This window comes from Acanthochromis polyacanthus, chromosome 22 (genome assembly GCF_021347895.1).
Source record: "Acanthochromis polyacanthus isolate Apoly-LR-REF ecotype Palm Island chromosome 22, KAUST_Apoly_ChrSc, whole genome shotgun sequence".
Taxonomy (NCBI): Eukaryota; Metazoa; Chordata; class Actinopteri; family Pomacentridae; genus Acanthochromis; species Acanthochromis polyacanthus.
In genome coordinates, this window is record NC_067134.1 from 27,234,926 (window position 1) to 27,260,883 (window position 25,958).

At 40.0% G+C, this 25,958-nt stretch overlaps 1 protein-coding gene and 1 long non-coding RNA gene across 2 annotated transcripts in view; one reads left to right on the forward strand and one right to left on the reverse strand.

Moving 5' to 3' along the window:
• The window catches only part of LOC127532183 (uncharacterized), an 809,822-nt gene that overhangs the window by 276,812 nt on the left and 507,052 nt on the right, over window positions 1-25,958 (reverse strand). The gene's annotated exons all lie outside the window — the stretch shown is intronic.
• LOC110967950 (potassium voltage-gated channel subfamily H member 7-like) overlaps window positions 24,004-25,958 on the forward strand; it is a 92,542-nt gene continuing 90,587 nt past the window's right edge. Inside the window, 1 exon segment of the mRNA XM_051943293.1 lies at window positions 24,004-24,639. Within this exon segment, the coding sequence (XP_051799253.1) occupies window positions 24,564-24,639 (76 nt within the window). The 5' untranslated portion in view covers window positions 24,004-24,563.

Consider the following 25,958-nt stretch of genomic DNA (forward strand, 5'->3'; position numbering starts at 1 on the left):
GTTTACAGTACTTTACATATGAAACATAACATACAACACCGTTTAAAAGCTCGACATCACCTAGAAATGTCCCTATTTTGAAAGAAAAGCACTTTTTTTTTCAATGAAGATCACATTAAACAAATGATAAATCCAGTGTAGACATAGTTAATGTGGTAAATGATTATTCTAGCTGAAATTGTTTAATGGAATATCTCCATAAGATAAGATAAGATAGACTTTATTAATCTCACAAAGGAGAAATTTAACATTACAGGGCTCTTAGAAACAAAAAAGGGTACAGAGGAACATTTCCAGCAACCATCACTCCTGTGTTCTAATGCTACATTGTGTTAGCTAATTATTAGCTAAGTGTTAGCTAAATGTGGTAAGGCGACAGTGCTAACTGTGGTTTAATAGTTGTAATTTTTATAAATATTCAACGCCATGAGTGGACCTTTAAGATACATCCAAGCCGGGTGTGTTTATACATCAAGTAAGGATGTAAACGCTGTAGTTTGCTTAATATCTAGCATTACTTAGCAGCAGCTGAGCTCCATGTGGCATAAAAATAATCAACCTGTGATTTCTAATCCAGAAAGAATTGTGGAATATGTTCACATGAGACATTTGAGTGTGTTGCAATAATATTGTCAACAGAGGGCGATAGAGAATCATAAATTTTTCTATGAATTCTGATGTCACATGCAGTATAGTGTGAGCAACGTTTTTGCCTTTTCTCTGAAGTTCTTTGATTAAAAATATACATTTATCTCTTATGATTGCATTTTCTAACAAACGCCTTCCTTCTGCTGAGCTACATGACGTTTCCACACCATCATTTTCACCCCTGGCACGCGTGAGGATGAGACCATGCAATCTGTCACCCGGGGAGTTTCCTGAAGACGGATGTGATTGCAGATCCCTGCCGTGCTGCTAATGTTGTGTGAAATTGTGTTTGGGTGACATCCCCTCTTTACCTCTACTTAACTTTGCAGCATCTAATGAGGCCAGCTGCTTGTGGAGGTGCCCTATAGAAGAAGCTGAAACCTGCTGGCGCTCTTACAGTCACTGTCTAAGTTTATGGGACGCTTCTGTAGTTTCCCTTGCCCTCGATAGGTAGCGGCTCCAGTTACACTGATGGCGTCACACCATCAGCTCTAATTAATTGTGTTTAATTACATCATTTCAACTTGAGTAAACTCAGGCTTCACGTGTTGTTTTTCTGAGATCGGTCAGATGTGAAATGTTGGTGCTAAATAAGTGTCCATCTACCAGCAGCCTTTGCAGGGTTTGTTGATGGAATCAGTCGTTTAACACTCGTGGAAATGCGTGTTGTAGCTTCTTGGCGAGCGCTAATCTTAGTGTTGACATCACGTGGGAGGGAGCATCGTGTCATCTGAAGATAAATCAAGATAGCAGCTGCCAGTCTCCTTGTGCTGCTGCTGATCTCTTGTTCCCGGAGATTACCATCATCTGAATTAGGGGTGTCAAACATGACACACTTGTCATTCATAGTGTTTTCTTTGTAATGCAGCAGTAAGCAGGGTGAATGAAGTCAGACCTGATCTCATTAATGATGTGTTGTCGCTCTAATTTACTCCACAGTCGCACAACAGCATTCAGTAGTGCGCCTCTAATTGGGTCTGTGCTGCTTCCTGCTTCCCACTCCTCCATTCTTTAATTTTCAGTACTGTGTTCATCTGTTTGTTTGGATTGTGGAGTATTTAATTAATCATTTTGCTGCTGGGTTACATGCGTGTGCTGTGAACTAACGATAACACGGCAAAGAACTGATGAGTATTCTGGTCCTTATTTTTGAAAGAATAGCAGTTTTTTTCAATGAAGATGACATTAAATGAATGATAAATCCAGTGTAGACATAGTTAATGTGGTAAATGACTATTCCAGCTGGAAATGTTTAATGGAATATCTCCATAGGGGTACAGAGGAACATTTCCAGCAACTGTCACTTGTGGATAGTTCAACCTTTCATGGAGGATGTAAGCAAAGAGAAGCATAAATAAATGTAATCTGGGAGTTTTGCACTGATGTTGTTTGGTAGTAGGGTTGTGGTATAAGAGGACTGATGATAATAGAAGGATTTGTTTTGCATAGAGAGTGTGGAGAAGCATATCCACACCACTGTATCCTCATAGGATGTCTGGAACATCCGTGTTTTGTTTGGATGTACCTGGAATTTGTTTCCAAATGACTCACCCTATTCTTTTGGGAACACTGCAGTCCCCATACCATTTTCCATATTTTAAAGAGACGTTCAGTATCAGTGCTATAAATATCCACGCTGTTTAAAGATCCACTCTATATTTAGTCCTTTATAGCATCAATTAGCTGGCGGGCAGCTTTACGATCCTGGAAAATGATTCTCCGTCGCTCAATGCTGGGCGTCGATGAGCTAAATGTAGGAGCTTTTTGCAGTCATCGCTCAGAGTCATTCGCCATAAATCAATGGAGGAGATTGACCAGTGGCCAGCTCCACCTTGCATGACGTCTTTTAAATGGATTGTCCTGTCAAGATATTTGGCAGGGTCGATGATGATCCGTGTGGACGGCGGTGTGCGTCGGCAGATCAGAGGTTGGGTTATGGAAGCAGCTGGAAACTCAGATGACTTAATATTTCAAGAGCAAACTGTTTTATTTGGAGTACGGGGAGCAGCAGCGTGTTGACTCCCAAAGCTTGTGGTGGTAATTTGGTGGAGCTGATTGCGTTTAATGTGCCGCCATGTTTAATCTAGAGCTTTTAATGTACAAAGTAGTCCTGTGTGTCCTCTGAGAGCCGGTATCTGTGGCAAATGCATTCATGCACCCACCAAGTTCATTCACTCAAGTTTAATGGATAAACTTCAGTGACTTCCTGCTGTGACCTTTTCTCTAAATCCATCATTGGGTTGTAGTTTTTGTGGAATGTCTTGGCAACTATTGGTTGGACGTCCATGAATATTTAGTCGAGGCATTCCTGAGCTCTCAAGAAGGAATCCTTAAGTCTTCCTGAAGCCACAGACTTCTCATTTTGCGTTACATTTTTTTCCACTATCAGTGAAATATTTCCACACCTTCCGAATGGATTGGCACAAATCTCAGGTTTAATGGCGTCTAGAGAATGAACCCTGCTGACTTTAGTGATGCCATTTTCCTCTGGTTGACATTTAGGGCTATGAGTGAAATGTTTTGACAATTATTGAATAGAAATGCCAAGAAATTTGGCACAGATTTCCATGGTCTTCTCAGCATAAACTCTACAAACTTTGCCTTCATCAGACCAAATTTTATATTCCCCTGTTACCATTAACCCCCAATGTTCTTTGGGTTTAATGGTGAGTAGCAGATGTTATGCCATCTTACCAGGTCTCAGTCTGGTCTAATGTGGCTTTTTAACTGCATCCACAAATGACTCCTGCCTCGAGTGCAGCTCTGCCTCTGTGAAATGTCTAAAACTCTTACCTGGAGGTAATACGTGTAAAGAGCTGTTTTTATCTGCATGTAAACCAGGCTTCTTGTGGGTGTGTGTCTTTGTGCTGCCCACATTTGAACGTCACAGAGCCACAGCGCAGGTGTAATCCTGAAACCTTTCTCTTCTTCCTCTCTACAGCTCGGATGGCAGCAGATATTCAGTTCCTCCCTTGAGAACCCGATCCTCACCGGCCACTGATGTCTCGTCAGTCCATGAGGTGTGATGGGAAATCCCACAGAAGCAAGTTTGACCCAAAAGATCAGGGGTGTCAAACTCATCTTAGTTCAGGTTCCACATTCGACCCAGTCTGATCTCCAGTGACTGGTAAAATCACAGCATAATGACCCAGAAATAACCACAGCTCCTAATGTTTCCCTTTGTTTTAGTGAAAGTAAGACATAAAACAACAAAAACCAGACAGAATATGACAAAAATGAGACACAGAAAGACAACGAGACACAAAATGACTACAGTGAGGCACAAAGCAACAAAAAATCAGATACAAAATGACAAAAATGAGACACAAAGCAAGAAAAATCAGATACAAAATGACAGAAATGAGACACAAAGCAAGAAAAATCAGATACAAAATGACAGAAATGAGACACAAAGCAACAAAAATCAGATACAAAATGACAGAAATGAGACACAAAGCAACAAAAATCAGATACAAAATGACAGAAATGAGACACAAAGCAACAAAAATCAGACACAAAATGACAGAAATGAGACAAATCAACAAAAATCTGACACAAAATGACAGAAATGAGACAAATCAACAAAAATCTGACACAAAATGACAGAAATGAGACACAAAGCAACAAAAATCAGACACAAAATGACAGAAATGAGACACAATGCAACAAAAATCAGAAATAAAATGACAGAAATGAGACACAAATCAACAAAAATCAGACACAAAACCACCACAACAAGACACAAAATGACAAAAGCAAGATCCATAAGACAGATCGTCACGTAACTCCACTGCATTATTTGCATTACTTACAAGAAAACGACAAAACCGAGACACAAAATGACAGAAGCAAGACAGAAAACAACTAAAACGATTCACAAAATGACAAAAATCAGACACAAAACAATAAAAATCCGACACAAAACGACAAGAAGAAGACACAAAATGACAAAAATCAGACACAAGACGACAGTGAGACACAAAATGACAAAAACGAGACAAAAAATGAGACACAAAACAACAAAAACAAGACAAAATGTTCCAAAAATGAGACACAAAACAACAAAAGAACAATGAATCATCTAGTATTTTTGCTTTATGATCAAAAGAACTTGTCATGGTCTAGAAATTTTTTTTAGTTTATCGTTTTATAAATCAGTTAATGTCTTCTCTGTAATTTTTACACTTTACTAAGTCGTCCCTCGGGCCGGATTAGACCCTCTGGAGGGCCGGTTTTGGCCCACGTGCCTCATGTTTGACACCCCTGCTGTAGATCCACTTAAACAATACACTTATTAAAGCTTATTTCATCTGACTCTGACCGCACACTGAACATCAGAGAAACCATACAGTGACAGATGAATAGAAAGGTAGAAGAACAGAAAATACAACGAGAAGAAAGAGGAGAATCGAAAGTAAAATCTTGCTGGAAGAGGCCGAGGTTAAGATGTTAAGATGTCTGGTTTTTTTGTGTGTGCATTGTGCAGAGTTGGAGGTGGTGGGGAACAACAATCCAGGGATGATCCATCCAGTGATAGGGATAGGACAAGTTGCCACGGCAACCCTGCCTCCTGATCCCTCCGACCGGCTGGAGCTGGCAGAGAATGAGAACAAGCGAGAGACAGACTGGAGGAGAGGAAAAGAGGAGGGGGGAGGCGAGGCGAGGCGGCTTCGGATGGCTGAAGCGCTGCCAGAGGTTTAGAAAACAGCTCAGTAATAAACAGGAGGGAGCGACGGATCGCAGAAGAAGCCAGAGTCTCCGGAGGGCCAACCTAATAGTTAGGCCATCTGAACCCTACGTGAACCGACAGGCAAGACTGACACAAAGGTACACACACACTGATCATTCAGATTCTCAGTGGTGACAGTGGGGTAGAACATACTGTACCTTCCAAACATATAAACCCACCAAAACAGCAAACTTGCAACCTGCTGCAGGTCAGAGCTCCGCACAGATAAAACTCACCCTCATGCAGACGGCCCAGGATGAAAGACATACGAGATGTGTCTCTTTGAAAGGCCTCATTTTCTTTGATTCATTTTTTGTGATGTTAATATTTATCCCTAACCACAACTCCTCCTTTGTTTTAGTGAAAAAGACACAAAACAAGAAAAACAAGACAAAATATTGCAGAAATGAGACACAAAACAACAACAAAATGACTACAACGAGACTCAAAATGACAAAAATGAGACGTAAAGTAGCAAAAATCAGATACAAAATGACAAAAAATGAGACACAAAGCAACAAAAATCAGATGCAAAATGACAAAAATGACACAAAGCAACAAAAATCAGATACAAAATGACAAAAATGACACAAAGCAACAAAGATCAGATACAAAACGACAAAAATGACACAAAGCAACAAAGATCAGATACAAAATGACAAAAACGAGGCACAAAATGACAAAAATGAGACACAAAACGACAAAAACGAGACACAAAATGACAAAAGCGAGACACAAAACACCAAATATGAGACACAAAATGACAAAAGCGAGACACAAGACACCAAAAATCAGATACAAAATGACAAAAACGAGGCACAAAATGATAAAAATGAGACACAAAACGACAAAAACGAGACACAAAATGACAAAAATGAGACACAAAGCAACAAAAATCAGATACAAAATGACAAAAACGACACACAAAATGACAAAAATGAGACGCAAAATGACAGAAACGAGACATAGCATGACAAAAACGAGACACAAAACAACAAAAATCTGATACAAAATGACAAAACACCAAAACCCAGACACAAAATGACAAAAATCGGACACAAAACAACACAAACCAGACACAAAACAAAAAAATGAGACACATGGAGGAACTGATAAGTATCAGCACTGCAGTGTAAGAATCATCCATTACATCTAAAGTGAAAACACATATCACTCCTCTATAATCTCATAACGTGGATAAGATTCGTTGAAACACTTCATTTGCCATAGTACAGCATTTACAGAGCATTTTCTTCCATTGTGAGTCCACCGTTTGCTCTGCCCAGTCATCCAGATAATATGTAACTCTATAGCTGCTGCTATTTTTCCCCCCAGGTAGGCACCAGCTTTGTGTTTCATCCTGACAAAATGCACAATTTTAGACCGCAAACAGCTGTGTGCTGCTGCTGGAAATGATGACATGAGTGAACAGTAAAGCTGCAGGCTGCAGAGCACAACAATGAGCTGAAAGATGCCACAAAGCTAAGTCTAATTCTCTGTGGATATATGCCACTAAAACCAACCGATTAGATATTATATCATTATTAGTCTGAAAGTATTAACTCGATCAGCTTTAAAGGTGCAATATGCAGGATTTTAACTAGAAAGATAGCAGGAAAGCACTGATCTGAGAAAGATATAGTGGAATCATAGCGTCCCTAGCAGCGACGGAAGTCAAACTCCCTGTGTGTGTGTGCTGTAATCTGAGCTGAGGGAAAGCAGTTCTTGGTCGTGATGAAGCTAGAATTGCCAACTCAATCTGCAGCTCCCTTTAGGTTTATCCCACAGCAAGATAAATGGGTCATAAGATGAAAACGGCGAGAAGGATTGGAGTCGTGAGTCGACGTTGCTTCATTTTTAGGATTTAGTAACCATCAAGCCAATCAATCAGTAGTTTTTAAGATGCAGATGGATGTTCCCTGACTGGGTATTTCATTCACTACAGGCTCTGATTGTGAGCTGCTGCTGTAAATCATCGATATAAGAGACTAGCAGGGCAGATAGCAATAACACAGGTAAACAGTGTCTAAAAATATCTCACTCCTTTCGTGCTCTGACAGCGTTAATTGCAGTCGTGCCTCGGCGTCACGTGCGTTTCACTGAGCAGCAACATGATCTTCATTTTGATCCCTCACACTGAGTCAATAATGTTTCCAAGCCGAGTTCATGGGAGGAATAGATGCCAGGGCTCATATTGTTCTCCGCTGTGACTCCCGAGTGGGACCAGAGTTGTGAGATTGCACGTATTGCTTCAAATTTATGACTCTAATCTAGCTGAAAGTAGGCTATATTTATCGCTGAATATTGCCCAAAGTAGTTCTGCGGCCAAGTGAGTGATATTTTTGCAAGACTTTGTTCCAATATCATTGCTTAGATTCAAACGCCAACTCACTATTGTTGCCAGGAGATGATTCATGTGACTTGTTTGTGATTCTGTAGCTGGGGAACATCCAGATTCCCTCATAAATAGACGCAATTGTCACCATCTGTAATTGCGAGTACCGCTTCGTTTAATTACACCCATGAGTGCGTGATGAGTGTAAATATCAGGTGTTTACACGTGGAGCTGTGCGTGACGATCAGACAACACTGGAGCTTTTCTCCACAGCTGCAGTTTTCACAAATGACAAAGGATTTCACTGAGCTCTCCTGACAGGAGTCATTATAGGGCAAAGAAATGCTAAAAGCAGAAGCAGGACTGAGCGCTATGCTCATGGGTAGGAACTGGCACAAGAATCTGATCTGAGACCTGGCATGGGATTTGTGTTAATGATGGTCTGGAAAGCAACCTCCTATTTCATAAACTGAATGTTATTTATCTAGAAAGAGTTGGCAAGGCTTGTCTCAGCCTTCGGTGGGCGTTCAAAAGTTTGGGGTCACTTAGAAATGTCCTTATTTTGAAAGAAAAGCAGTTTTTTTTAATGAAGATAACATTAAATGAATGATAAATCCAGTGTAGACATTGTTAATGTGGTAAATGACTATTCTAGCTGTAAATGTTTAATGGAATATCTCCATAGGGGTACAGAGGAACATTTCCAGCAACCATCACTCCTGTGTTCTAATGCTACGTTGTGTTAGCTAATGCTGCTGAAAGGCTAATTGATGATTAGAAAACCTTTGTGCAGTTACAGGGTGACCTAAAAGTTTGGAAACAAATGAAAAGTCTATAATCCAAATAATATAATGTTATTTCAATAAATCAGTACCACAGATATATTCAGAAGAGAAACAGATTAGTGTAAAACAAACATATTTCCACATGTTCATGTTTGTTTCTTATACAAAGTTGTGAACGTTTCCACCACCTGGTTACATTTGTATCTTCTGGAATGTATCTTCATTCATGCTTATGAAGGTTCCTCAAACTGGCCAGTAAATGTTGCCTCATAGTACTTTTGGATGTTTAAAAAAATTAAAACTGTCAGATACTTTACCATCAAGAGTTCTGAAATCTGACACTGATGGCCTGCATTTTGAAGTTCTGCTCCAGCATACCTGGACCTTATGCTTCTATTCATTTACTTCCGAGTTATTGCACTCGGCAAATACTATGCTTTTAAGTTATTTTATTATGCTATAACAAAAATGGGTAAAATAAGAGTGAATTCATGCACCCCCAACTCAAATAGACACTGCAGTTAAACTTTGTTTCCAGACTTTTGGGTCACCCTGTATGCTAGCACATGGATAAAAATGTGAGTTTTTATTGAAAACGTGAAATTGTCTGAGCGACCCCAAACTTCTTCATAGAAAAAAGCTTTTCTTTCAAAACAAATCACATTTCTAAGTGTTGAATGGTGGTATATGTCTGTCTTTCATTCTGATGATAGACTCGGTCTTCTTAGGGATGCAGGATAGCAGTGTTGCACAAATTTCAGAGTCGATTCATCACCTGCTCTCCACCACAGGGGTTGTGTTGCTCTCCCTTTCCGTGCAAAATACTCTAGAGGTGTCCTTTTGGAGTCAAGTCATGTAGCATACTTGGTCATAGTTTTCATTTTTTTCTATTTTAGAACCTCTTGGGAGCAGGAGTCATCTTGATAGCGGGTGTTTTGGCATATCCGCAGGCAATAATGATGCCATCTGTAAATGTCATCTACTGCACAGCTTTTTCACCATGTGACAGTTTTGTGCTGTGAAATACTAAAAGGATTTTTATCTGTGACAGCATCCATAGCATTTGATGCAATGTGCTTCACACTGCCTGAACTGCCACAGAAACTCACATTTCCCTTGATAACCTTGTCCCAACCTGCCGTTTTGAGATGTCCACTGCAGCTCTAATTAGCGACGCTATGGTTTGTTTTCCTGGTGTCACTGTGATTTTCAAAGATTTGTAGATGCTTGCTAATACTCTTGGATTCTTGGATAGATAGGTACAACGTTTAGAAAGTCCTGGTGTTCTCAGGTCGTTTAGTTCAGCTTGTTTCTGTGATTACAGCTTTTCTAACTTGTGTGTCAGTGGTCACAGGTTTTCTTGCGTTCAGCTTCTACTTTCATAAATTTATGGGAGACGGCGACGTAACCACGACGCGCCGTAGGTTGAGGACGTCGTAAACTGAGGAGCTGCTGTAGAGATAATGGACGGATGGTTTTTCTAAAGCCTGTTAGCATGCTAATTAGCGCTAAACACAAAGTACAGCTGTGGCTGATGGCTTTACTTCAGCAAGTATTTGAAGGATTTAAGTCATGAAAACTTTGGCTTCATGATGATGTTAACTGAAGAGTCAGTGGTATTACAGTGAAGTGTTTATCTAGCCGGTGTTTTGAATGTATATAAGAATTCATATGGACCTCATCTTTAACCCTCGTCCTGTGGGTCAGATTGCCCTGTTTAAAAGTCTGAAAATGTGGAAAATATATATATTTTCACAGTGAAATTTCAGATGTCCACATTTTCAACATTTTTGGGATTTTTTTGGTGGAAAGAAAGAAATGTTTTTAAAAACGTTTCTTAGGAACATTTACAAAAAAATCAACCAAAATCCACCAAATTTCACTGGATTTTGGTTGATTTTTGGTGAATGTTCTAAAAGAAAATATTGGAAGTTTTGCTGATATATATATAATCACTTTAGATATTTTTAGGATTTTTGTTTGGAAGATTTTTACTCGTTTTATGAAAATATTTCCAACAATTTTCTTGCCACATTTGGGGGAATTCTTTTTTTTTCTTCTTTTTTTTCCCCAAAACTTTTAAGGAAAACTTTTAAGGAATTGTTGGAATTTTTTTCCTGAAGGTTTTGCAAATTCTCAGAAATTTTTGAAATTTTTTTGCTGACTTTTGAGATTTTTTTTTAGACAATGAAACAATATTTTTTGATGCCCGTAAATGACGACAACAGGAGGGTTAAACACTGTGAGGCTACAGGAACATAGCCGTGCCCACAGTGGAATCAATGAAAGCACCACTAAAGCACTAAGAAAATAATAACTAGGTAGTTTGTCACCTTTTATTGTGCTTTTAGGTTTTTGTTTGCACAAATAACGTTGTGCTGGGATTGAACGACCACAAACAAACTGACACAATAAAACTGAGGCCGGATAATAATCCTGCAGCGTGGTTTGTTTTCTAGGCCTCTATAAAAGACATAACAGCCATCTGTAGCGTGCTGTTTGTGCTTGGTGGGAAGTTGGAGGTAGAAATGTTTCCCCTGGGGGTTTTAAACACATTAATCCTTGGTCATAACTCCATGAAGCGAAGTGAAGCCAAAATCACCCCATTTCACCGAAATGTCCTCCCTCCACTGGGCCGGAACTCTGATCTGCTCTTACAAGGACAGAAACAGTCACAAACAGACACAAGCCCGAGTCAGAGTCACTCCACTTTGGCACCTCAAGTGGACGAGTAAAGAGACGAGGACATGTGCAGGGCGATACGTCTCTGGGATGACACCTCTGTGTGGCGATGAGCTGTGCAGTCACAGGCGTTTAGCTGTGATGGCGACGCTGACACAAGACAAAGCCGCGGGTTATGCGGCGCCACCGGCGGTATCTTGGAGTGACATGCGGGTTATCGTCATCACACCAGCGCTGCGTCCGAGGCACGCATTTCCCATGAACCACTGAGCCGAACTGCACAGCTCCCATAAGATAGCGAGACGGTGAACGAGGAAAGGCGAGACATTTATCTGTGGAAGGGGCCAGCCGTGGAAAAAGTCTGGGACAAAAGGTGGATGGGTGACTGAGGCAAAAGTAAAAATGCCTCAGCAGCTCCGGCGACTTCCTTCCTTGCCGGTCTTGATCACCTCAGCTTTGGACACCTCTCTAGTCTTCCTCATTTTATATTCATTCAGCAGGGACCTTTCAGACTGTCCTGTTGTCTTTTCATGGCTCCCAGCCTGAATGGAGATCAAGGGCCAACTAAACAACAGCAGGGAGACACAAACTGAATGAAAACGAAGAGACAGATAGGGTCATTCTTGGGTGTCGTCGGCCATTTGCCCTGGAGTGATCCGTGGATTAGGGGCTGAGGCCTGGCTGCCTGTTCTAAATTGCTCCACACACTCGACAGATTAGACCAAAAATGAATGGATGCGACCGAGCTGATAGAGTCGGGCTTGTGGGGGGATATTCTCCTTGATAAAACACTCCCAGCAGCAGCAAGGAGGGTAAAGGCCGATGCCTGTTGGGAGATTAGCATAGAGAAGGATGCATTCTCTCACAGAAGAGCGAAGTGGCCCGGGTATACCCTCATTAATGCTACTGATTTAGCATCGTCATTATCACAACCATTATCACCATCAAGATAATTCATTGTCGAGCTCGATGACAGTGTTATTATGCTTATCATCATCATTACCGCTTCAATCAGCATCGTCGCTAGTTTTAATTTCATCGTCGCCGCAGCAGTATCAGTAGAACCGTCATCTACATCTGTTTTAGCCTCTTTAGTGGCGTGGCTCTAGGGAAGGCAGTTCCATTAGCATACAGGGTTGTATAGACGCTTCTTTTTAGCTTCGATGATTCCCTGACTTTTTCTCTGGAACCTAAATGAGGCGGACATGATGTGAAAAGTGCAAAAGTGACGACAAGTAAGAACACCAGGCCAGTCTACAATACAACACTAATGTGTAAGATAATTTGTACAACTGCAACTGCTAGCGCTAACCAAACTGGTGGATATTAGCCGTTGTTGTTGTTGTTGTTTCAGGCCCTCGCTCATTACACGTAGCAACAATGAGCACGCACAAAAACATCTTGAAAGTCATTACAAAATAATCGACAAAGGCAAACCAAACTGAGTGAGACTTTCCTGTTACTTTGTGGAAAGCTAACATGCTAACATGCTGAACATAGAGGGACAAACATCAGCACGTTGTAACTGTTGGGAGCTTGTTAGCATTCTGATATTAGCATTCATATCTAAGCACTATTGTGTCTGAACCACACAGTCTTATTCATCTGAACTGCATGAAATCTGTTTTTTTTCCTCTCAAATGCTATTTCACCCCATTATCTGGAAAATGGGGGTTTTTAATAATGTATCCTCAAATGTACACCCACATTTTCTGTAGCCTCGAGGCAAAAATGTACCGCGCCGGTATAGAAACGGCAAGAAAAGCAGTTTTCTGTGTAACTGTTATAATAAAACAGGCAACACAATACATTAGAAATGATGCATTACAACACACGTAGCAGTAATTCAGTGCTTATCTTCATTGTATTCTATCAACCTTCACCTCCTTGTCTCTTGCTGTGTTTGTAGCTTGAGGATGCAGTTGTAAAGTGGAGATTGGTACCGTAATTTCTGCATTTTCTACATCTAATTTTGCACAGATTAACATTGTGTCTTTCCGTGTGTTGGGTCTAGACTGATGGATTGCCTCTGAAAAAGAATTCTGATGTGCAGCAGAGGGACGTTTGGATGCTCCAGATGCCACCGCGTACACATGAATACTCATATTCTCTGACATACGAGGCATTTGTTCGCCTGTGTAGTCATGAAGGAGTTGATGTTGAGTGGATTAGGATGTGTTGGGTTAATTTAATGACTGCTGAGCCTCTCTCATGGGCTCAGGTCAGAAAAAATGCCTCATCGTAATAGAGATCCTTTACAACCACCAGGGGAAATCACTGCTGGTTTGTTGGCGGCCGATGTAATTAACTACGTTAGCTTTCTTATACTCAGAAAAGCTGGATTTTAAACCCCTTATACGCCCTAACCTTTAACTCTGGGGTCGCATAAAGTGCATAGGACAGAAGGCAGCGTCTCTAAATTCTGCACTACGAAGCTAATTTGAGATGATTTAACCCTGACAGTGAATGGTGAAATGATGGGATTCTCTGTTGATTGAAGAGGAAAGTTCTCATATCGCTGAAAATCTCACGAGCAGGAGAGAATTTAGTGTCTGCTGTTGCTTTAGGACAGTTCAGGAAAATGGATGTCTGCTGCTAGGAGAGCTTGAACTGGGGCTGAAGGACAGTCTTCCTACTCATACTATTCGGTGTCCTAAACTAGTCCAACACCAGTCATAAACTAGTCCAAAACAGCCCTAAACTAGTCCAACACCAGTCCAGAACCAGCCCTAAACTAGTCCAAAACCAGCCCTAAACTAGTGCAACACCAGTCATAAACTAGTCCAAAACAGCCCTAACCTAGTCCAAAACCAGTCCAATAACTGTCATAAACTAGTCCAACACCATTCATAAACTAGTCCAAAACCAGTGCTACACTAGTCCAACACCAGTCCGAAGCCAGTCTTAAACTAGTCCAAAATCAGTCCTAAACTTATCCAACACCAGCCCTAACCCAAAACTAGCTCTAAACCAGCCCTAAACTAGTCCAAAAACCAGCCCCAAACCAGCCCTAAACTAGTCCAAAACTAGCCCTAAACCAGCCCTAAACTAGTCCTAAACCAGCCCCAAACTCGTCCAAAACTAGCCCTAAACCAGCCCTAAACGAGTCCTAAACCAGCCCTAAACTAGTCCAAAACTAGCCCTAAACCAGCCCTAAACGAGTCCTAAACCAGCCCTAAACTAGTCCAAAACCAGCCCTCAACCAGCCCTAAACTAGTCCAAAACTAGCCCTAAACCAGCCCTAAACTAGTCCAAAACTAGCTCTAAACCAGCCCTAAACTAGTCCAAAACCAGCCCCAAACCAGCCCTAAACTAGTCCAAAACCAGCCCTCAACCAGCCCTAAACTAGTCCAAAACTAGCCCTAAACCAGCCCTAAACTAGTCCAAAACTAGCTCTAAACCAGCCCTAAACTAGTCCAAAACTAGCCCTAAACCAGCCCTAAACGAGTCCTAAACCAGCCCTAAACTAGTCCAAAACCAGCCCTCAACCAGCCCTAAACTAGTCCAAAACTAGCCCTAAACCAGCCCTAAACTAGTCCAAAACTAGCTCTAAACCAGCCCTAAACTAGTCCAAAACCAGCCCCAAACCAGCCCTAAACTAGTCCAAAACCAGCCCTCAACCAGCCCTAAACTAGTCCAAAACTAGCCCTAAACCAGCCCTAAACTAGTCCAAAACTAGCTCTAAACCAGCCCTAAACTAGTCCAAAACCAGCCCCAAACCAGCCCTAAACTAGTCCAAAACTAGCCCTCAACCAGCCCTAAACAGTCCAAAACTAGCCCTAAACCAGCCCTAAATCAGTCCAAAACCAGCCCTAAACCTGCCCTAAACCAGCCCTAAACTAGTCCTAAACCAGCCCTAAACTAGTCCAAAACCAGCCCTCAACTAGTCCAAAACTAGCCCTAAACCAGCCCTAAACAGTCCAAAACCTGCCCTAAATCAGTCCTAAACCAGTCCAAAACCAGTCCTAAACCAGCCCTAAACTAGCCTTAAACCAGCCCTAAACTAGTCCAAAACTAGCCCTAAACCAGTCCTAAACTAGTCCAACACCAGTCATAAACTAGTCCTAAAACTAGTCCAAAACCAGCCCTAAACTAGTCATATCACTGTAAATGTCACAGGCAGGTGGGCCTTTAGTGTTTTCTGTTGCTTTAGGACAGTTCAGGAAGACGGAGGTTTGCTGTGAGGAGAGCTTGAACCGAGGCTGAAGGACAGTCTTCCCTCTCACTCCTTCCTGTGTAACTGCATCACTCCAAACATCCAACACCAAACCTGCTGCTTGTTCAGGACTGACAGCCTGTCACAAGCTTGCAGTGGGTGGCATTAGTCTATCTAATCAGCAGGACTCAGGACAAGGTTACGCTCTTTTGTAAAAAAACATTTTTCTGTCTCCAATATATCATAATGATGGTGATGATCCCACAGGGCAGAGTTGTGATCGTTCACCTGCTGACTCAGCGCCAATTATAAACTGGCTGCTTCAGCTCTATCTTTTTCCAACGTAGGTACGTCCTGCTAGAACCACAGAACAGGAACAGCATCCGTCCCCTCTCCAACAAAGCTGCTGCTTCAGGCAAACTTTATCGTTCGTGTCCCTCGAGACAGGCATCAAGAAGCTTGGCAAGATTTCACAGCAAAGTCGATTTATTTGAACAGAGTGGCTCGCTGGGGGGAAAGTGAACCCAAGTTCAGCAACTTTGACACAAATTTTTATCACTGACAATAGCAAGCTGTCCTGACAGGACTGACCTCTGAGGGAAGGGAAAGCTTTAGAGCAGGGGTGTCCAACATGAGGCCCGCGGGCCAAAACCGACCCTGCAGAGGGTCCAGGACGACTTTGTAAAGTGTAAAAATTACAGAGAAGACATTAACTGCAGATTGTAAATTTGTAAAAGTATAAATTTAAAATCATTTCGAGACCATGACAAGTTGTTTGGATCAGAAAGTAAAATACTAGATTGTTTATTGTTCTTTTGTCATTTTGTGTCTCATTTTTGTCATATTTTGTCTTGTTTTTGTTGGTTTTTGTCTTTTTTTGTCTCATGTTTTTGCAGTTTTGGTTCTCGTTCTTGTCGTTTTGTGTTTTTTTTTGTCTCGCTTGTGTTGTTAGTCTTCGTTTTTGTTGCTTTGTTTCTCGCTTTTGTCATTTTAAGTCTTGTTTGTGTCATTTGTGTAATTTTTTTGTTGCTTTGTAACTTTTTTGTCTCTTTTTTGTTTTGTTTCGTGTCATTGATCTTATTTTTGTCATTTTGCATCTGATTTTTTAAATATTTTGCCTTGTTTTTGTTGTTTATTTCTCTTGTTTTGTCTGACTTTTGTCGTTTTGATCATAAAGTAAAATACTCTATTGTTCACTTCCAGATATCTGTGACTAAATGTTGTGTTTCTTTGTAGACACTCTGGAAGTTGTAATGTGGAAATGCTAAACTCAGGCTGAATGTTGATGAAACTGAATTTATTTTTCTGGAGAAATTTCAGGTTGATCGTGATGTTTTCCTTAAATGTGATCATCTTCAGAATGTGCTTTTTTGCACTAAAACAAAGGAAAAATGTGGATTTCTTGTTATTTCTAGGTTATCATGCTGTGATTTTACTGGTCACTGGAGATCAAACTGAATGTGGAACCTGAACAAAAATGAGTTGACATTCCTGCTTTAGAGTGTAAATAGAGAACACTGTTGTAGATTGTTGGCTTTATACCACATCTGCCTTTTTTAAACTTCATCTGTTAGAGTGTGAACAAAACAGGTTTGATGAGCACACATTTACAAGACACTAGAATGAAATGTAATCTTATCTGTCTGTTGGTAATTTAAGCTAACAAGCTCACCAGCGGTTACCAAACTCATCAACCCTTGAGCCACCCCTTCAGTAACTGCGCAGTGAGAACAAGCTTGTATTCTTATCCCAGCTGCACCAGGATGCTCCAGGCTTGTGCAGCCCCACCAGTACAATGAGTCCTTATATCATTGAACTTTACTGTCACACCATTACAGACCTCAATCAGCTTCTGGACGAAGTGGTTCTTCTGAGACAACGGCTCTCATTACATGTCAGCGTGACAGAAATGATCACATGCTGGCTGAACTCCTAGCCACAGCAAACATCTCCTCTGAAACACTCTCAGACACTCTGCTTTTACTTCAGAATCACCTCACATGTGACCACTACGACCCGCTGTCCTGTTGCATTGTTTAATTCCCACTTAATTATTCATTACACCTTTAACAGCATCTTAGGGATAAAACTTAATTTCCTTCCCTCATAAAATTGCCCTGTAGGACGGAGTCTCATAAAGAGCATGAACAGATAAGTGATGTTCCAGGTAAGTGGAAAGTAAACACAGTTTTATCTATTTATAGCCAGCAGTTCTCATAAACCACTGGGCTGCCTTGATAAATGGCATCTGCTAAGAGATATTCAAGAAGCACAGAAAAACCCACTCTGGTGTTTTTGACACTTCCCTCTACTCATCATGACAAACTGAATCTCTTGCAAACTTGGATAACATAATATTTTTTTGAGATTGTTTCCGATATTTTAGCAGCAGACAGTTCGTCCATCAGCATATAAACAGTAGATGTAGTTCAGTGTCAGAGGAGCTACGGAAAACAATGGATATCTCACAATGGCAACACCAGCGTGGTGATGCTAACCTGTTGGACAAATTAACATCTTGAACTCATGAGATAAAGGTTCAGAGGAAAATCAGAAGCGATCTTAAAATACGTCATGTGGGGTCTGAGAATATGAAGAGTTCATTTGCAAAAACAGATCACTCCGTTTTGATACATTTTCAGAAAACCTTTTTTTTTTATTATTGTTTACTTGAGATAATATCAATCAAACTGAAGTTGAGTGGATTTGACTCAGTAGAAAAATCCAAAAATAAACAGAGAAAAAATAATTTATTAGTGTTGTTATTATTATGTCAGGTAAACAATAAAAAAAATGAGTTTTCTGAAAATGGAGTTACCCATTTTTGCAAATGAACTCTTCATATCTTTTACTACATTCAGTTAGCCTAGCCACGCTACACCCATGTTTCTGACGGCACAAGGGTCTAGGGAAGCTCGACAGGGAGGGAGGCGGGCTAAAAGGTTGTCTATCAAATCCCTCTGCAGCAATTGGGTAGGTATACAACCAATCAGTGCAATGAATAGGCTGACGTGGTTCCGAGAGCACCAGCGGATTGTGGCTAAGTCCCATTAGCTTCCCAACCAGCGGAGCCAACTGGTATATTAAGGATTTGCCATATCCCGTCGGCATAAGTCCAAACACGTCTTTCTTCTCAGTGAAACACTTCAGTGCCGTCCTTTGTTTATCTTTCAAGTTGAATTTTAGCTTCAAATCTTTAAGGGCTGTGGCCAAAGCCGAGTCGAAAGATAACTGTTTATTGTGCGCCGGTTGTTTCTGTCAGAATCGTCGTGCCTCTGTCGTCACTTCGTTATGCCCGCCTTCTGACTCTACACTTCATGGTGATTGGTCCGGCCAGTTTTAGGAGAATCCAGCCTCGAGCCTTATAGAGGGTAACTAGACCCACCCTGGCAGAGAATTAAATTCGTTGCCGTGGGTTGTCTAGCGTAGCTAGGCTAACATTCAGTGGGATTTACCATGAATGTCTGTACAAAATTTCAGTCCATGGCAGGAGACTTACTGTCATGTTAATCTCAGTGAAAGTAGTGGACTAACAAAGTGACACGCCATGCTACAAGCGTAACTGAAAAGGGTGGGTGTCAGATTTTTGTTGATAGTTAAAAAAAACAACAACAACAGAGAAATGGAACAAATAAATTAGGAATTCGGCTTGTAGAGCTGTCCAAGGTGCTGAAATGTGACTTTATGTAGCTTTACTGTGCTTGTTGGCCTCCCGGCTAAAGGCAAGAATGCATCTGTTTAACTCCAGTTTTTGTTCTGTAAGTACTTTAGTAATGCTCTAAAACTCATGCCTGTGTATAATGGACTTTTAGTGTAAACATAAAGTATCGTTCAAAAGTTTGGGATCACTTACAAATGTCCTTATTTTTGAAAGAAAAGCAGTTTTATTTTTTAATGAAGATAACATTAAATGAATGATAAATCCAGTGTAGACATTGCTAATGTGGTAAATGACTATTCTAGCTGGAAATGTTTAATGGAATATCTCCATAGGGGTACAGAGGAACATTTCCAGCAACCATCACTCCTGTGCTCTAATGCTACATTGTGTTAGCTAATGGTGTTGAAAGGCTCATTGATGATTAGAAAACCCTTGTGCAGTTATGTTAGCACATGGATAACAGTGGGAGTTTTCATGGAAGACATGAAATTTCCTGGGTGACCCCACACTTTTGAACGGTGGTGTACATGTTGTAGATCACTGTACCAGTTACATGAGTGAAAGTTTTGTTTGTCTTGGAACAGAGATCCAGATATACGCATATATTTCTAACAAGAACACTTGCATTTATGTGTTATAGTAGACACCGAACATTTAGTCTCAGATGTCTGGAACTCAGCTATTTAGTCTTAATTTGTGATCTGAACAACTTGTCATGGTCTACAAATTATTAAAAATTTACATTTTTACAAATTTACAATTTGCAGTTAATGTTTTCTGTAGTTTTTTACACTTTACAAATTCATCTCATGGGTCGGTTTGGGCCCCTGCTCTTTTTGTTTGAGGCCGAGAACATTTTGAAGTACCTCTGTAAGCGTAATAACGATGCTTGTCCCTCTGTAAGAGCTAAAATACTATTAATTAATGCTGTCACTCCCTGTAACGTGACTCAGCGGTAGGCCTAACCTTTACTCTTTCACTGCTGTGATTTGTTAAGTCGTACATGAAAATAAAAGCTCCGTGTCGTGGATTCGCTTATTTTTCTGGCCTCGGATATCATCACAGTGTTAACCGTGATGAGAAAAGCTGAATGTTGGCAGCAAAATGCACATTAAAGCCGACAAACACTCCAAGGTAGCAGCTTGAGTCTCTGCAATAAGGAGGCTACAAGCTGCAGGGAAAAAATAGCACAGAGGCCGCATCTCTGGAAAGCTGTCGGCTTCTGACAAAGAGAAAAGTGTTGAACAGAGGCTGCCTTCACATGGAATCTAGCACAGTGGTAAAAAGAAAAGGTCGTAAAGCAGCGTATGCCGCCGTCTCTCCAGCCCCCACTACACCATTGTGGACTGTTTTCTCAATGGACCAGATGGAGGAAGAGCTCGTGTGAGAGCAGGACAGATGTTTCACTAGACTCTGGGTGTGTTTGTTTTCACTGTGCGTGTCTGAGAGTGAGACAGTGAGAGAGGCGAGGGCAGATAGATTGAATCCGGAAAGGAAAGTGGAGCGAGAGAGGAAATAAATTGAGAGGAAGCGAGGGAGAGAGTATTAAAACCTCCAGTCCAGATTACCTACCAGTGTGTAAGGCGCTAACAGGACTGTCTTTGCGCTAAATAAAAGTTTTAAATCTCTTTTGGCCTGCTACTTTATTGGAAGAGTGGTTCAACCTAATGCTGGAGGTCTTACCTCCATTATTAATAATTGACTTTCAATGCAAAAAATGTTATTTTTACAGTAAAACTCCAGCAGCTGTCGTACATTTTCCTCATTTACACTAAAGAAATGTATTAATATTGTCATTCAGTTCATTTTACGGTTAAAAATGTGCTTTGTTCCATATTTTATTGGGAATTTTTGCTTTTAACCTTTTAAAAAGTTAGTTTTAATTGAAAATCTGCATGAGAATACCTATAAAATAAAGTTTGTGCCCCCTATTATCAATACTACAACATTGTTCCCCTTTCAGCTCAACAGTTAGTGTATTTAGCTTTTAATTTATGTATTTTTAGCATGACATATAAGGAAAATTAGCGGGTGTAGCTGTCATAAATATGAAAGCATTTGCAATTCGACAGGTATAAACTGTAGTTTTTAAATGAAATAAATGCAAGAATGTCAGTTGTTATAAATATTATGGCATGTTTACCTTATCAGCACAACAATACGTGCATTTACCTGTGAAAAATTGAATTATTTTTGAGAAATCATTTCAAAAATTATAGTACTGAATGTTTCACATATTACAGAATTTTTCTATTAATAATTGTGCAAGACAAAAAATGCAAAAAGTTAATTATTTACGGTGATTCAATGTTATATAAACTGTGTCAAGCTGTTTTAGAGTTTACAGATTTTTGCTGTCATAGTTTGACAGTTTTTCATAGTATAATTCATGAATATTTTTCCAGTGTTGTTTGTATTACATCTTTAGAAAAAGTTCTTCCACATAAAAAAGTATTATAAAGAAAATATGAACCAGAAGTTCAGAACTAAACATATACACAAGATAAAATCATTTAAACACACCGCTTACCATCTGTTCCAATAAAGACAAACAATAAAAGTGAAAGAAGAGATGTGAAAGTTGGGTTTGTTTGAATGAGATCCTTAGAAATGGAGTTCCACAAGTGCAACAAAATCAAAAAGTGAAGGCCTGGTGGAGATAAGATTTAGAAACAATTAGTGTGTCTGTGCCAGAGGATCTTAAACACCAGTCAGGCTCATAGGGAGTTAGCAGATAAGGAGAGGAGCCAACCCATTCAAGGCTTTAAAAAGCAAGTAATAAAGTCTTAAAATCAATTATAAAACTCACAGGGAGCTCGAGAACTAAAGAACTCATGCTGATTAAAAAGCATTTTAACCATGTTACCTGTTCAAGGCGACTTTTTCGGAGACCTCTTAAGGCTATATCTGTGTCAAACTGTCAAATTAAAAGCATCATCTTCAGTCCACTGTTAACATACTTTGGAAATACACTTTACATCTTTACAGATTAGGATTTTACATGAAAAGAAGATAAGATACAGTGATTTTTTTTATGGAATCAACCCAACAGAAATGCTACTATTGCTTCAAATGTTTAACTGTTTTATGCTTTTATACCTGTTCTCTTCTATTTGACTCTTTTTGCTTTTATTTCATGCCTGTAATGTGTCTCTGAGTGCCCTGAAAAGCTCTAAAATGTATCACTATTATTATAATTATGACTACTAATGTTAAGAAAATCAAAATAATAGACCAATAATATTAAAAAAATAATCTATTTTGCTGATGTTAGACAGGAAACTTTTGCGTTATTATAAATATATACATCCACCGGTGCCAGAAGCAATTTTCCAGCAGGGTTTTTGGTTGTAATTTAACTGAATGACATCATGTAACTTTAGGAGATTCTAAATTGAGTTTATGGAACGAAATAAAAACAAAAACACCTTGAATAAACGAACTGAATGGATCTTTATTGTCACTGAAAAGTGTTTTGACACTCTCCATATTAAAAAATAAATTATATAAAGCAACATTTAACACAGATTAACAATATGTACAACCGAAATATATGCAAAAGAGCAAATATGGAGCAGAATGTGAGCATATATACTCACTTTGATCTATTGTGATCTTGTTTTATGAAGAAATACACCATATTTCATTTTTTTTTAAGTCAGAGTGTCCGAGTCAGAGAAGCAGCACCACGGACAGCGACAGCGGAACCCCCGGCACGTTTGGGTGGAAAAGCAAAGCGGAAGCTGGAGGGAAGACTTTTAAAAACACACCTGACCAGATACACCTGACCGAGATGATGTTGACGGACAGGTGAGGCAAACAAATCAATTATAGCTTAAAAACTGCGTCGTAAATTGTTGATAAAACAGGAATAATTCCAGCTTTGTAAAGTTAATCTCATGTAAGCGCTTTTATTTCACCTGCTGTGACGTAGACAACCCTGCAGGTAGAGATAACGTGTAGCCAAATATGCTAACCGAGCTGTAGCGCGTTACGGTACTCCGTTACCTGTCTCCACGTTTGGGTAAATAAAGTAAAGGGGAAGCTCCAGGGAAGACATTTAAAACACACCTGGTCAGATGACGTCAGCTCTGGTGCTGTTGGTGACAAAAAAGGTGACAGGTGCCGCAAATTAATCAATTATAGCTTGGAAGCTGCGTCATAACTGTATGTGTTGATAAAGAAAAAAAATAGGTATTAAAGTAACGGGAGTAACTGCAGCCCCCCCGTGACGTAGATAACAGTGCAGGTGTTGTTAAGCATGCTAACCTAAACTACGATCTAACTCCTGTGTATCTATGCTGCTCATTTTAACCTCGCTGTAACGCGTTACAGTACTCGATTACTTGTCTGGACGTTTGAGTGGACAGTAAACACACCTGCCCGAGATACACCTGATGTCAGCAGTTCCGGTGCTTGTTGTTGCGCTCCTGACGAAAGAGTGAAAGGTGCGTAAAACTGTTCAATTATAGCTTAAAGTTGTTGATTAAAAAAACTAAAGTAACGGGAGTAACTCCAGCTTTTTCCCCAGGTAGAGATAAGCTTGTGTCACCTTTATTTCACCTGCTGTGACGTAGATAATGGTGCAGGTGTTGTAAAATATACTAACCTAAAGCTACGAGATAACTCCTGTTGATCTGTCCCTCTCATGCTAACCTCGCTGTAACGCGTTACTGTACTCCATTACCTGCCTGGACGTTTGGGTGCAAAGTAAACACACCTGACTGAGATACACCTGTCACCAGCTTTTCCCGTGCTGCTGTTGACGAAAAAGTGACGGGTGCGCAAAACTACTTAATTATTGTAAAAACTGTGTCATAAATGAATGTGTTGAGGTAAAAAATAAAGTAACGGCAGTAATTCCAGCTTTTTTCCCAGGTGAAGTTAAGCTCATGTAAGTGCACCTTTATTTCACCTACTGTGACGTAGATACGGTGCAGGTGTTGTTAAATATGCTAACCGAGAGCTGCAAGCTGCTGGTGCTGACCTGGCTGTAACGCGTTACAGTACTCCGTCACCTGCCTGCGCTCTCTCTCCGCTCGGTCTGCGCATCCATGTGGGCTTTCCCTCCGCGCCGTGCGCCTCATTGGCCTCTCCGCGCATCCGTCTTCCTCCACGACCAACAATAGACCCACAGACGCGCACAGGCACACGCGCGGAACGTCCACTCGCGCGCGCCGGCAGCCGCAGCGCGCACGGAGCTTTCGAGGAGCGGCGGTGAGAGATGTTGGCGGACCCGCGACTCGCCGACTCTTCCTTTCTTTGCAGCTTCACATCGGCGAGGAGCGCGGGGAAGGAAGCCTCAGCGATGCGCTCAGCAGCCGGGGAGTTGAAGTAAGGGAGACCCGGGGGCCCGCTGGAAGAACAACAAAGCAAGAGGAGAGGAGGGGTGGGGGGGTGGGGGAAGATTTTTTTCCCCCTGCGAAGATGACTGAGTGGTGACAAAGAAATAAACGGGGAGCCCCTCTGGCTTCGGCTGACACCCGCTACAACTTGAAGGCGTTCAGGGGCACCAGCTCGCTCCGACTTGGACAGCTTTTTATTGCCACTATTCCTGGAGGGGAACCATGCCGGTCCGGAGGGGTCATGTTGCGCCACAAAACACATTTCTGGGAGTAATTATTCGGAAATTCGAAGGGCAGAGTGAGTACCTTTTGTGTCTGTCCTGCTGCATCCTCAGAGCAGTTATTTAGTGCTTTAGGAAGGCCTTCTTATTCTGCTTTTCATGCAGCTCTGCTACTGTTCTGTGGTTTTTAAATAAACTATATGTCAGTTGTTGTGTTGTTCTTGGAGCCAGATCTCCTGCTCCACCTATTTATTTAAAAAAAAATCATTAAAAAAACACCTTATTGTGAGAATTAAAGGATTTAATTACTTTAAAAATATAGTAAAATTACAGTAGACACAAATAAAGTAAAAATACAGTAAAAAATATGGCAAAATTGCAGTCATAATGTAAAAATACAGAAAGAATATAGAAAAATACCGTAAAAATAAAATACGGTGTAAATATAGAAAGAAATATAGTAAAAATAAAGTAAGGATACAGTAAAGTAGAATAAAATACAGTAAAAATATAGGAAAATACAGTAAAAACTATAGTAAAAATTACAGTTAAAATATAATACAAATACAATAAAAATGGAGACAAACTACAGTAAAAACAGTAAAATATAAAAAATATTGAAAAATATCATAATATACAATAAAAATACAGTAAAAATATAGGAAAAATACAGTAAAAACTATAGTAAAACTACAGTTAAAATATAATACAAATGTAATAAAATGTAGACAAACTACAGTAAAAACAGTAAAATATAAAAATATTGAAAAAATATCATAATATATAATAAAAATACAGTAAAAATATAGAAAAATGCAGTAAAAATATATAATAAAAATACATTAAATATAGTAAAAAAAATTAGAAAACATGTAATAGAAATACAGTCCAAATGCAGTAAAAATATAGCAAAAAATATAGTAATATATATAGAAAAACACTTTGAAAATATAGAAAAAATACATTAAAATATAGGAAAAATACTGTAAACTTATAGAAAAAATATATTAAAAGTACAGTAAAAATATAACATAAATACAATAAAATTAATTGCACAAGGGTTTTCTGGGTGATGGTTGCTGGAAATGTTCCTCAGTCCCTCTATGTAGATACTCAGTTAAACATTTCCAGCTAGAATAGTCTTATCCTCCACTTACCTTTATGAATCCTAAAAAATCTTCTATTTGAAATGAATTATCCCATGGAATGCCAGCACAGTATTAGACAGGCTTTCATAACAAGTGATGAATTGAACCAGCCTGCTTAGGAAGTTTCTTTTTTTTTCCTCTGGATCAGCTTAGCACCTACATTTGGGGATGTAATGGAGGATTATCCCGTGTAAACCCATTACACCCACCTATAGTTGTTAAAATACATTTTACACACACATTACCCA